General features: G+C 39.2%; 1 protein-coding gene across 1 annotated transcript in view; it reads left to right on the plus strand.

Annotated features, from left to right (window-relative positions):
* The first annotated feature begins 1,251 nt into the window (after window positions 1-1,251).
* The window catches only part of LOC100892788 (leucine-rich repeat serine/threonine-protein kinase 1), a 57,781-nt gene continuing 45,171 nt past the window's right edge, over window positions 1,252-13,861 (plus strand). Inside the window, exons 1-4 of the mRNA XM_030976554.1 lie at window positions 1,252-1,924; window positions 10,790-11,100; window positions 12,251-12,326; window positions 13,166-13,336. Of these exons, the coding sequence (XP_030832414.1) occupies window positions 1,888-1,924; window positions 10,790-11,100; window positions 12,251-12,326; window positions 13,166-13,336 (595 nt within the window). The 5' untranslated portion in view covers window positions 1,252-1,887. The remainder of the gene's footprint in view (window positions 1,925-10,789; window positions 11,101-12,250; window positions 12,327-13,165; window positions 13,337-13,861) is intronic.

The raw sequence follows: 13,861 nt of genomic DNA on the forward strand, positions 1-13,861 counted from the left end.
CAAGTCAGATCAACAGAAGTTGAAGATTATACAGAACAAAATGGTGAGATTTATCAACTGTTCTGGTCCAAGAACTCATGTTGGCTACAGCGAACTTTTTAAAGCTGGTTTTCTTGAAGTCGACCAAAGATCAAAACAACTCGTATTGCATCACGTGCATAAAATATATCATACTAGGTCAAATAATTATATTCGATCCAACTTCGATCTTGTTAATGACGTACATGATTATAATACAAGAAATAGCCGATTCAACTTTAACTTACCAGAAAGAGTAGGTAGTATTGGAAATTCGTTTTATTACAATGCCATAAAACATTGGAATTCCCTTCCCAATGGTGTAAAAGAAATAGGAAATTATGATCATTTTAAGAGGAAATTAAAGGAATACCTAATACTTGACAGTCAGAGAAGAGAATTGAATGACATGTATATGATTGAAATTTGTATTCTTCTGTTGGTTTATACTTTTTCATGTTGTATATACTTATGTTTTAGTACGTTATAGAAATTCTACAAATTCATCATTATTTTCCTATTCTTCCTTCTCCTCTTTTTCTTCTTCTCCTTCTTCTTTTTCTTCTTGTACTTAATATCATTTCTATCATCAGTTTAATGTTGTTATTATTATTATTATCTGTAATAAGTAGTTCTTTTAATTTTCTTATCTGTCTGTAAATATTACTATTTTAACTTATTAATTTATACATGTCTGTAAGGGACCCCACTGGAAATAAGCTCTCGAGCTTTCGTGTGTTATCCTGTTCAAGCTGACTTATTTCTGATCTGTTATTATTGTATATTTGTTGTATGTTGGAAGCTTGTCTAATAAAAATCAATCAAAGAGACGGGGAGAGCTAGATGGGTGTGCAACTCAACTTAAAAAAGCGAAAATGAGAGAGAGAGAGAGAGAGAGAGAGAGAGAGAGAGAGAGAGTGAGAGTGGGGAGGGGGAGGGAGGGGGACGGGTACAATGTATTAAAAGGTATAGGCTAAGGAATGAGTCTTGCCTATACTAACTCCCCTAACTCTCGCCAACTACCCAGGTCTGTAACTAAGCATGATTCATGCCATCCGTAATAGCTCTACCATACCCTGGCTCTACCAATAAAAAGATATAGTATCCTTAATTTTGTTTTCACAAGATTTGAAAAGTTTGGTAACGTAAAAGAGTGTGTTATTATAGACTACCCAGCTCTAACATGAGACCAATCATGCAATGAATAACTTGAACCGAAATCAAAACAAAAGTTCCGTGGGTCGGTGTGATGTGACGTGACGTGCATGCACATGTGAATTTCGAATGGATGCCTTGCAGAGATTCCCTACTTGCATCTTAATCTTGGAGGTAGACTCTAGACTTACATACTGATTTGTGGGAGTGAAGGTATATATATCAGACGACAAAATCATGGCTACTCCTCATATGCATATGAATTTGCAAATCCATGTACCGGGATTATGAACGATTTAAGCTAAAGATCATCTTGACGAATCTGTATTGGACGGAACAGGCAGAAGGCTCCGGTGCAGAGTTGGGAGAGAAAAACTAGCCGGAACTCTGGCGTAGCTCAGCTCCGTTTAGCATCTGCTCCCTCACATTCGCTAAGAAGAGTCAACACAATGCAATGGAGGTTCGATTTTCGAAACAGTCAGATAATTGAAGTGTTTACATCGCTAATTACACCTTTACAACAAGCTCAATAGAACCAAGGTTAATTTGATATCCTTCACTGTAGTTGGAATTTTGAAGTGTCGTAGCTAGTGTCAAACAAAGGAAAAACATGACGTTACTCTAGTACAAAGTAGTAGATCTACGTTAGTCGGTACTGTGTATGACCAGTACTTAGTCTACTCAGTATTTGGAAGAGGACAGTGATTGAAGCAGATGACAATGGATACTCCAAACTATGACATGTGGCAAGGTAATATTCTCGGTGGTTTTTGGATCTGTATTTATGTATTTTTCATCAGAATTTATGTGTTCAAAATGTATTTGGGAGCATCAGCCTAAAAGTTATATTTTCAGTACCCTTGGCCTGGTCGTGTGTAAAACTGACACTGAATTTAGTTTAGTAAAAGTAAAAAAAGAATGAAAACGAGATTGACACAAGCAAAAGCACTTATAACATCAATTGTGAAACACACTTGATGTTGTAACACTGTAGTACTTCAACTATTGATTTGTTGATAATTTATTTTTAACTGCTTGTAGTAGCTAATTTCTATGACCATTTTCGATTGGTTTCATATTAAATCCCAAGTTACTTTGGTTGCACACTAGCCTTCAGTTCACATTTACATTATATTTACATTCAGATTGATAAGACTGGTTTCATATATTGAATTGAGATATATTTTATTTAGTTTTAAAACAACAATATGCACCCTCCTCACAGACTCACACTTCTTTTAGAAATTCTTTTCTTTTTCTCATGCCAAATAATTCATTATAGAGCCTCCCTATAGTATGAGGAAAGCTATTTGGACTATCAAATCATGTCATATTCACCTTATTGCAACCAGAATCGAGGGCTTCAAATTTTATCAAACCCTTGGATCCAAGTACAGTGTACAACTGTACATGTGTATACTTAAGAGAATCTACCAAGGGAGTTATTGGTTTCGAAACCAAAATCAATCCTGATTTAGACCCCTGCTTACATCGACATGTAAGTCAGAATTCAGAAATTATCTTGGTACGCCCCGAAACATGGTTTGGTCATTTATATCTACTTGCCAGAAGTTACCTGATGCAGGGATTGAGAAGAAGAACAGGATTGAATTAATTCCTGCAAAGTGACGAATTTGGCTAGTAAAATGACAGATGACACAATGCTATTTGTAATATAATGCTGGCTTGTGATATATAAGAGATTCCATCCAGGCTTGGAGGTCCTTTCTCGATCCATCCACAATGATCGTTGAAACTTGCCAGAACTTATATGCAAAGTGCGTGCTAGTTTTTAAGGCACATGCTATAATTTGACGCTATAACAATTCCATAAAGTTTGAAACTGAGCCAACTGTCAGTCCCTGGTTGTGTCCTTCCCCCTTTTCACACAGGGGTAAAATTCTTTAAAGCTAATTAGTTTAAAGAGCTTTAAACTAATCAGTTTTAGATCAACATCATTCACACACAGAAAATTTTGGTGCGGTCGTTTGAGATTCACTGCTATTTAAACACTCAGTAGGGCCATTGCGCATTTACCCTACTAATGCCTAGGTCACATACATGTATAAACAGGGCCCCAAATGATTTTCACTACCCGGCGGCTTACCGTGGATTTAGATGTTGTACGGGAACCTGCCGATTTTCATTTCTACGGCATGTGTGGTCACATATTCTGCAGCGCCCGGGAGGTGCTCGGTGAAAATTGGTCGAGTGAAATGCAAATCGCCCGTAAGGGTGCCTGCCGGTGAGCTTACGGGCTCCGTCCGATGGATGAGCAGGTGCACCCATGGCTCCCGGAAGGTGCCCTGCCGGGGCCCGGCCGGGTGCTGTGCTGTAAACTGAACTATGTGTCATCTGACATCCGCACCTCCTGTATTTAAAGCTGCGTTGTACATTTTGAGATGCCGCCGTGAGGGGCCCGCACGGGCAATATTCATTTCAAATGGTTTTAGCGTTGAGGGTGTGTTATTTTCTCAGCTGATTGGGTGCGTGACATGGAAACAGTCCAGGCAGTGGATAATGTCGGGACCTGCTGTTAGTGCATAGCCTAGCTGTGGGGTGCAGTAGACCTTGCAACTCTGCATAGTCTCCTAGTTCAGACACGCTGTTGTACTTCACATATAAAACTAAGAAGGGGTTTATGCCTGCAAACTAAGTACATGTACATGCTGTGCTGTGTCTCTGTCTCTGATGAAGTAAACTTTCCAATACTCCAAACCTGACTTTAGCTAGTTGATGTTTAGAGTTTGCAGTTTGCAACTTTGCACCATATTCAAATTTATTTCAGGTCACAGAAGAAGGTGATCTCAGACTGCTTTTCTCAAAAAGTGATAAATTACAGGTATCTATATTTTGTGTTTATAGCTAAGTAATAAAGTAAAAGCAGGCCTAGAACCATAGCTACTTACAGTATGAGAGAAAGTTATGTCACCAAAGCTTGCTTCAGATTGGTCATACATTTCATGAAGCTCCAAAAGATTTCCTTCTCATTGAGATTGTACGTGGGAGGGAACTTTTTGAAGAAACATGATTTAACTCATGACCCATTTTGTGTATGATTAAATGCACGTATCACAACTATACATGTTTCTCTCTCAATAGTCTATCCCTAACCTACTGGAAGGGGGAGGGTTAGAAGGGAGGTTTTGATTTTCCCCCTTTTTTGTATGTGAGACAGGTCTTGGTTAGGACATAATTTGATGTCCTTCCTCAGTTTCCTATTTATGAGTGCTATCCGTCTGGAGATACCTATCTCTCTTCTTTTACCCCTCCTTTTACCCTCAAGCTTTTAAAGCCATTAGAAGCATGTTCACACTAAAGAAGCAGCAACAATACTTTGATATACTGTCTCATGATAGGCACCATGATGAGCTTCTTCAAATTTAACATTTATACATGTTAGACCTTGTGATGCAAATTCTCAACTCACATGATTTTTTACAGATGACTTTTTTGCTCAGCTGAGAAAATAATTGTGTTCATAATGTGATTTTGATACAAACAAATGTAGGAGGGTCATACAATGCCTTCATAAAGGAGAACTTATAAATGCAAAGTTTGGGGAAATTTTGAAAATAGGATGGACAGTAATCCTTTAAAATTTTGATATAATTTGGATGCCCCTGTGGATGTATTATAAGCACTAGAAAATTTTGCCACTAAAACACTTCTGCTTTCGAGAAATTGAATGATAACAAAATTACCGGTGCTCCCAGTAAATTCAAATATTTCAAATAGCGCTTATGGCCATTCCATGTTTGGTGCGGTCATGAAAATCTCAGAATATGCAGTTCTGATATAATTTCTAAACAGGAATAGCACTACAGTCGATTTTAGTCAAGAAACATTGTTTTAAAGTTGAAGTAATATCAGTCTTGAGAGGGAGCTTTACAACATAAAGATTTTATTATTACAATTTTATCACTTTCGACTCGATTTCAAGCGCGACAACGATCATTGAATATTATAAAATCGCATGTGCATCCAATATACTGTATGTTCATTTGAACCAAATTCATGACCCCGTACCAAAACTTTGTATTACCTTTAATATCATTGAACTGTTATTGTTAAAAATGACGATCATTGCTAACGAGGTCTTCTCTACTGCCTGTTAGTCCAGACTCTATTTTTATTTTTTTATTTTGTTTTCTTCTTTTCTATCATCATTTCCCGCCCTTTTGTCCCACATGCACTCGGAGCACAAAGTCCACTTATCAGGCGATCCTCGTTAATACACACGTCGAAGGTATAATGATGGAAGGACTCTCCGATTTAGAGTCTTAGCTGATTGGGGACGCGATATGGAAGCAGGCCAGGCAGTGCCCTCTCCATTCCAAGTATCCTGGGATCCCCCATTTCCTAGAAAGAGTTTGTGTACTCTGTCTATGACGATACATGTTCATGTACCGGAACTTGAGTGTGTTGTTTGTTTTGTGATATAGCTTTGTTTGTTATCAAGATGTTCAATTTCTTATATATGTTTTTTTTGTTTTGTTATTTCACCACCTCAATGTGATCCTGGATGTTTCAGTTTATCAAATTATATTCTTGTATTTCAGAAGAATATTAATGGCAATTAATCCCAGGACAGGAAAAAACACTTACCATATTTTAAAACATTCATATCTCATAAGAATCATCAACTTCCGAAAAAGATTATGTTTTCTTTACATTGTTCTTGAATCAGTCTAAGTGCCTATATTATAGAATAAATACTAAATGCACCTTCTTTTCTTTAAAATTCCCATATTTCTTAAATTTTCTTTTTTCTGTTTGCTGAGGTTTATCATGTGGAATCAATTCCCTGTTGTAGGTATTAGGATGATATCAAGAACACAGAAGTCCACTCTGGCTTCAAATTGTCTTAAACATTAGCAGGAAAGTGAGACAAATAATCTGAAAGTGTCAAGAAAATCGAGGGTCAAGAAATTTAAGAAGTTTAAAGTTTGCCATCAAAGGCGATCAATGCATAAAGTTCTATGTGCTCCCAACGTAAAATTAAAATATAATGATTCAGTAACTGAATCATTATATTTTAATTTACGTAAAATTAAAATATAATGATTCAGTAACTGAATCATTATATTTTAATTTTACGTTGGGAGCACATAGAACTTTATGCATTGAGTGCTGTATGATATTATCTGAGATAACGTGCTCTCATTGGCCGATCCACTCAAGCAGTTTCAAATTTAAGTGAGAGAGGGCTAACTTATATAAAACAGAAATATCAACAAACATTTCAGTACAACTTGCCATTTTGTACCTTGAATATGACAAAAACAAGAATTTTTTAAACTTATGGTGGGTATTAGTATGTAAGACTTAAACTTAAGTAAAATACTTAACCTTTTAAGGATGCTGAAAAAATAGAAGGTTTGACTGAGATATCATGATTTTGGTATCAGATCAAACGGAAAATCGCTAGCTTTCTCCTCGCACCAATATCTTATAACGTTGAGCGAATGGAAGCCAGTGATAGCCAATCAGAAGGAGATTTATGATGTTGTATGTATATCATATATGTCTATTACATGTAAGTATTTTACCCCTTGAACCTGAGCTGAAGTTCTTGAAGTGCCCCCCCCCCTCCATTTTCTAGAAAATAAATGCAATTAACCTGGTTGCTACAACCCTCACAATAACAATAGAATATAGAACTATGCCCCCATCTTCTTTTAATCTTCTGGAACCATGCCTAGCCTGCTATATGAGTGAAAAATGAGCAGTATACAGATTATTGAGTAGGTGATCTGAAATTTACTCTGACAAGAGTTGTGCCATACTGTATATCTGTATTTAGATTTGGTAGATTTCTCATTTCATGAATTAATTTCAAACTATCACCATTCTGTATCTGGTGGTTTGAAAATTTTGATGAATTCTGAGAAGTGAAGATATGAACTGCATTATTGAGTTTTGTTCAAAGTGCTGAGTGAACAAAATATTGTTTTCTTCTGTTATCATTAATGATTAACCAGCCAGATATGGTATAATGAGTCAATATTGGATGTGCTCTCTAAAATTTAGAGCACTGCAGTAGAAAATATGTAGCCCTGGGAACCTTTTTGGGAGTTAATTGATTTGATTGCATTCATGAAAAAAACATTTATCTTTAAGATTGTATAAAGGAGTTACATATGTAGAAATAAAGAAAACTATTTCATTTACTGGAACTTTCTTGATAGAAAAGGAAGAGAGAGAGAGAGGGGGTGAAGGAAAAGAGATCTGTAGTAAAAGAAAGATGAGAGAGAGAGAGAGAGAGAGAGAGAGAGAGAGAGAGAGAGAGAAAAGAGAGAGAAAGATAGTCCAGATAAAGTGAAATTGGAATAGATAGAAAGACAGATAGAGTTAGGAGTTAGCTACATGTACATGTAGCTAGAGCGATGTGCATGATAGGATTGAATAAGGACACTTAATTTTAATGTAGAGGAAGTGGAAATTCAATCTTTTGGGAGTCATATCAGGATGATTTCATTTGGAGTTGAAACCACTCTAGACTTATAGTGGAATCCACTCAAAAGTACTTGGGTAGTGGTTTAATCATTCTACTACATGTACATGTACAGTACCTGTATTTTGACGGTAAATTTCAATTCCAAAACAAAAGTATCCCTAAATATGACAATTCCTGTTGGTTCATAGAATAGTAATTACATGTTAAAGGCACTATTTAATGTGAAAAATGCTGGATCAGTCAATTAATAACTAGGATTATATATGGGTAGTGATAATGGCATGGAATCCTTTTGAAATCACCCCCCCCCCCCCACCCCCAGCCTGATCCTCTAGTAATGGTATCTGTGATTTAAAGGAAAACATATGATTTCATTATTCCTTTTGGAAATGAACATAAAACATTTCCCTCACTAAACAATGATATTATAAAAACTTACATATATGTTTTTTGTTTACATTTCTACCCAAATTAATTTTCAAAAGCACCTTTAAGTGGAGATGCATAATTGCAAGGTTATTACAGTATGTGCGGCTTGTTAACCTAGGTTTCCTCAATCACTTGTATGAATTACTTCCTACACGCAGTGCAATGAAAATATCACCCAATATCCTGTTGAAGTCAAAGATCATACTGTGTGTATCTGAAACTAATTAGAGACTCAAGGGTTACAAAATTTGAGATGAGTCAGTTCTAGGCTCTGTTTTCGTCTGAATTGGGTATATCACTAGAGAATAATTGTTGTGAAACTATGGGTGCGTTTATCGTGTCTTGCCACTAGATATGTATCGAACCCCACTATCGAACCCCACTATACGAATGTGATTTGCGGGATGTCGCGTTTATCGTCTCTTCACGATTCAAAATAAAGGCCTTGTCTCTGCGCAGCTGCTTTGCGCCGTTTGACCCGGGAAGCAGACAGTTTCTCGGAGGTCAACAACAACATGACACAACACATTGGTGCACTATCTCTGAACCAGAAATTAGCCTTGGAAGGTCCAATTTGTATGTGGGGTTCAAAACAGCTTTGCGTTTATCATGTCTCAGAAAACGTGATTCTGGCCGTATGTCACATTCAAAACACACCTTTTTCCGGGTTACAATATGCCAATATCTAAAGACGTTTGAAAAAGGCTTTGCGTTTATCACCTTAAAAATTGCCTGAAAGACATTTGAGAAACCTGATTCTAGAGGCCCGGTCACACAGCCTTTCGCGTCTGTATCGCGGGTAAAATTTCGCGATTTTTTTTTTGCCCGCGGTTGCCCGTGGTGGAAAAATGTGCAAAATTGGCTTACCCGCGGTGTACCCGTGGTATGCCCGCGGAACAGACGCCGGCGACTGTTCCGCGTCCTTATCGCGGGTGAAGCGCGGCGGTACCGCGGCCTACCACGCTTACACGCGGTACACACGCTAATGCACGTGAAAACAACGCGGTACAGACGCGGAACAAACGTGCTATGACCGTGCTCCACCCGCGATTACCCGCTGAAATTTCGCGTCCAATTCCGCGTGTAACCACGTCTTAACCGCGGCCGTAGCACGTCCTAGCACGTTCGTTCCGCGTCTGTACCGCGTCTTTACCGCGTGTGTACCACGTGTACCGCCCGCGATTACCCGCGGTCTAAATTTTTGGGCAGCCCAAAACTTTTTCGCGCGGCCAACCGCGTGTGAATTTCTTACCGCGTGTAACGACGGGTAAAGTACGGCTGTATCGCGTCTTTATCGCGACCTCAAAGCGTCCAACAGCGTCTGCTTCACGGGCAGAAATTTTTGGCCGTGATTCGGCCGCGATACGCCCGCCGGAGGGCTGTGTGACCGGGCCTTAGGCAAAAAATTAGTCAATAAACGCACCCATAGACTGTTCATGTGTAAAATACAGTTCCAGCAGATGATCTGGATCAAGCAACAGGGCATTTAACAAAGAGTTAATGCCTTGTGGCTCTATCCCCCTGTCCACACACAACATTTTCCGTGACTAATCATGATTAGCTATACCGTTTCGCGATAGTGATACCGTTTCGCGATAGTTTTACGACCAAAATTGTAGGTGTGGACGCTCACTAACGATACGTCGTATAACGAAACTAGTCTAACGAAACGCAGGTTTGGGCATCGTTTCGAACTGAAACTCAATAAAGAATCACGCCTAATCACGGAAATGTTGTGTGTGGACAGGGGGACCCCCTGGGGGAGTGTAACTAGTGTAACTAACTGGGCGGGGCTTAACGTGACCTCGAGCGAAATGAGACCAGACCTCTTATCACTATCGCGAAACTCTATAAAGAATCACGGAAAATGTTGTGTGTGGACAGGGGGCATTTTATACGATGATTCTTTAGTGACGACGTTTCTTGTGTGTGGACATCCTGGAATTTATACGATGATTCTTTATACGACGTATCGTTATAGAGTTTCGCGATAAATTGTTTTGTGTGTGGACACGCTGTGAGTCTATGCAGACAATATAGTATACTGGTATTAGTTTTGATCAGTTAGGAATTCACTTCCACAAGATGCATTATGACATCATGATCAAGACCCAACTATTGTGATACGATTGGTAATCTATTTATGTAATCAAATACATGTACATTTGTATGTCTAATATTTATTGTTTGTAATTTGTCAACTAATCATTCTTTGCTGAAACTCTGGTATGTATAGGGGGTTGTATCCCGGCCCCCCCCCCCCCCACTCAGTGTTATTTAGGGTACGCATATGCAAGTTCCAAGCGACCCCCCCCCCCCCCCCCTTTTCAGCAAAAGTCCGGTGTGTAAAGTCAGTACGGGTCGACCTTTTTCTTTTGCTATACAAGCCTTTTCAGCACCCCCCCCCCCCCCTTTTCAGCAAAAGTCCGGTGTGTAAAGTCAATACGGGTCGACCTTTTTCTTTTGTTACGAAAAGGACATTATGGTAACACGCATGGGGTCCGTCCATTCTCGGAGTGGGGGGGGGGGGGGCCGGGGGTTGTACACTTGTAGGATCTACTGTATCTGTAATTTATCAATATTTCTTTTTATCCCAATTAACTCAATAATCAGGTTGTTTTCTGGTAAGGTGCAGAGGTTTGTACATGTACATGTATGTCGCGAATGAAAGATGCCTTATACATTCTTTCAATGGGAGTATTATCTTGTTTCCTGTTCTGCCTGTAGATGTTTGTACGGCTCTACTTGAAATTCTGGAGAAACGTTCAGACTCTGTGCAAGCAGCATACAGCTTCATACAAACCCTTCCTGAGGATGATGTACGAGACAAGCTCTTCCCATTCTACAGTCACTCTACTCTTGAGCTACAGAGGGCGATGTCAGGAAACCAATCATTGAAGGAAATGCCTGGTAGATCAGACCAAGAAGAGCTGTACGCTAGGTTTGGTTTCCTTCATGCATCTTGCCAGAAAGGTGATGTCGATGCCGCTCTCATGTTAATGTGCTGGGGGATCGAGCCATGTTGTAAGAATACAGAGGTGAGACAATCTTCATTTTGAATACTAAACATAAGCACCTCCCCCCCCCCCCCTTCCCCAAAGCTCAAGTCTCCAGCCCCATAGTTCTGCCATTTCTCACAGCCTGATCTTTAAGATGGTGAATTGCTGTTTTGTCTCCACCTAGCCTGTCTCCTACCCACATAGTCTCATAATCATTTTGTCTACTTATCATTTGGTCTATTAATGAACATTTAGGCTAACAATCAGCTGGTCTAATTTACATTTGGTCCAATCTCCAATAAGTCTACCACCAATTTGGTCTATCATTTGGTCTAATGACCATTTGGTCTAATTCCCAGTTTGTCTAATGCCCATTTTGCTACCATTCATATGGTCTAATAATCATTGAATCATAAATAATAATAATCATCAAGTGATTATTAGACCTTATGAATGGTAGATGAAATGGGCATTAGACAAACTGGCAATTAGACCAAATGGGTAGTAGACTTATTGGATATTAGCCTAAATGGTTATTAGTGATATGGAAAAAAAAAGATTTTTGGACCGTGTGGATAGTAGACTGGCTTGGTATGGACCAACATGGGAATAACCCAATTAGGTAGTAGACGAATTCACATGTAAGGAAATCCTACTTCCTTTGGAATAACCACTTTCTGAAAATTGAATAAAATCACAAACTAGGGGTGAGGTGACACCAATTTTGATTGTTGAGGATTACGAAACAAGCATCTTGGAGGCAGACGAATTCTGAAGTTTTTACTTTTGGAAGTTGTTTTTGTGATTTTCTTTTCTGATGAAATAAGTAATAAGTAATTTTGTAGTATTAATGGCATGAGGAAGATCGCACTATTAACAATCCTATTGAATCGTCTTACTTCTGCTCAACACTGTTTAATGTATGCTACATACATTGTACATGCACATTGTACCTTTAGGAATTCTAGAAGAAGTATTTGATACTTTTTTGATCAAGTAAAGGAGATATTTGGAGCTGTTGATCAACATGTGAGAAACTGAGAGAGAACAAAGATTTCTCTATTAAATACATGCTTTAAATACAGATGTGTCTGTCAAGGCATTATTTCCGCTATACTTGTATAGATAAAGATACCGTGTATTGTTCAAGAAATATGGACCGTAACATTGGTATGTTTGCTTAATACAGGGTAGAAGTGCATTGGAAGTAGCTACCACTGAGGGTCATCTCAACATTATCACTAAACTAGTGGAAATGGATGAAGGTAAATATTTGTATTTCACTATTTACCTGTCTGTGATGCCATATTACTGCATAGTTCTTTACCGCATAGTTCTCTGTCTGTGTGACTGTTTATGTGTCTTACTCTCTCTTTCTCTCCCCAGTTGTTTTTTCTGTCTCTTCCTGTGTTTGATTCTCTGTGTTTCTCTTGGGATACTCTCTCTCTCTGTATAAAATCAGTATTCCTTTTCTCTTACTCTTTATGACTTTGTGTTTGTCTGCCCCTGTCTCTCTCTCTCTCTCTCTCTCCCCCCCCCCCCCCCCCCCCCTCCTCTTTCTCTGTCATATTAAGTGTTTCTCTGTCTGGCAGTCCCAAATTCAGTGCTCTCGCACCAAAATAGATGCATATATGTGCACCTTGGTAGGCAATAATAGCCTGCTTAACCTGTTGACAACTGAACTCTCTATTTCCCATAGGTATGATACAGGGACCACTTGGTTCCAGTAGCTAGGCAATGGGTTAATGTCACTTGCATATCAAGGTGGTAGGACTTATTGAATTGCCAGAGTCTACATGTCCAGAGTAGGCATTCTGTTGTGATAATTAATTCACCATATTAATATCTTAGTATTACTCTCAACTTAAAGTGAATGAGTTAATAATGCCCTTCTTGCTCTCAGCAGATGTTGTTTGAAAAGAAGTTTAGTTGTAAATAATACCATTCAGATTTCTGCTTGATTCCCCTTCACCTCCTCTTCCCTCTTATTTATCTATCCCTTTTCTTTCTTCCTTTGTTTTACTATCTCTTTGGTTCATGATTCATTCATCTGTTACCACTCTCCTCTCCATCTTCTTCTCCTCCTTTCATCTCAACCCTCCAGGACTGCTTGAGGATGTAGCCGAGTTGAAACTCCTTGTCTGTCATGCCTGTAAGGCAGGGAAGAAGGAAATGATAGACTACTGGTTGGATCAGCTGATAAGACACAGTCCAAACCCTGGGCATCTACTCTTCGAGCAACATGATCCCAATCCACTCCTGTTTGCATGTCAAGGTAAAAACATCATCTACATTGTATCTACATACACTACTGCCTAAAGGTTTTGGCAGCGGGCTGCGGGCGCGGGCAAGCTACTCGCGGGTCGCGTATTTTTTTTGAGTGTCAATTGCCAAAAATGTGAGCAAGTTCGGGCAGATTTCGGGCAGATTTCGGGCAGATTTCGGGCAGGTTTCGGGCAGCTGAATTGAACGCACGCGCGGAATTTGGGGGAGCGCCCGAACTTCGGGAAGTTCCCGAACTTCGAGCTGCTTTGTTTACTTTGTTGCTATGCGCCGTTGCTTTGCGCGCAATGTCTGTGAAAAAATGCGCATCTGCGTGGAATGCTAGTGCTACGCGGCTTTGTGATGTCATAATGGTTATCTCCAAACGTCACAATAGCCACTCTAACTCGATGTTTTTGTCAAGAAAACAACCATTAAACAGATTTAATTAACATGCGGTGAACGTCTGCCGAGTCGGCGTTCTCGAACTCATGTCATTTTGTCCAAGTTAAAATAAACACGATGGAAGGACATAGCT

This window comes from Strongylocentrotus purpuratus, unplaced genomic scaffold, assembly GCF_000002235.5.
Source record: "Strongylocentrotus purpuratus isolate Spur 01 unplaced genomic scaffold, Spur_5.0 spur5_scaffold_9, whole genome shotgun sequence".
Taxonomy (NCBI): Eukaryota; Metazoa; Echinodermata; class Echinoidea; order Camarodonta; family Strongylocentrotidae; genus Strongylocentrotus; species Strongylocentrotus purpuratus.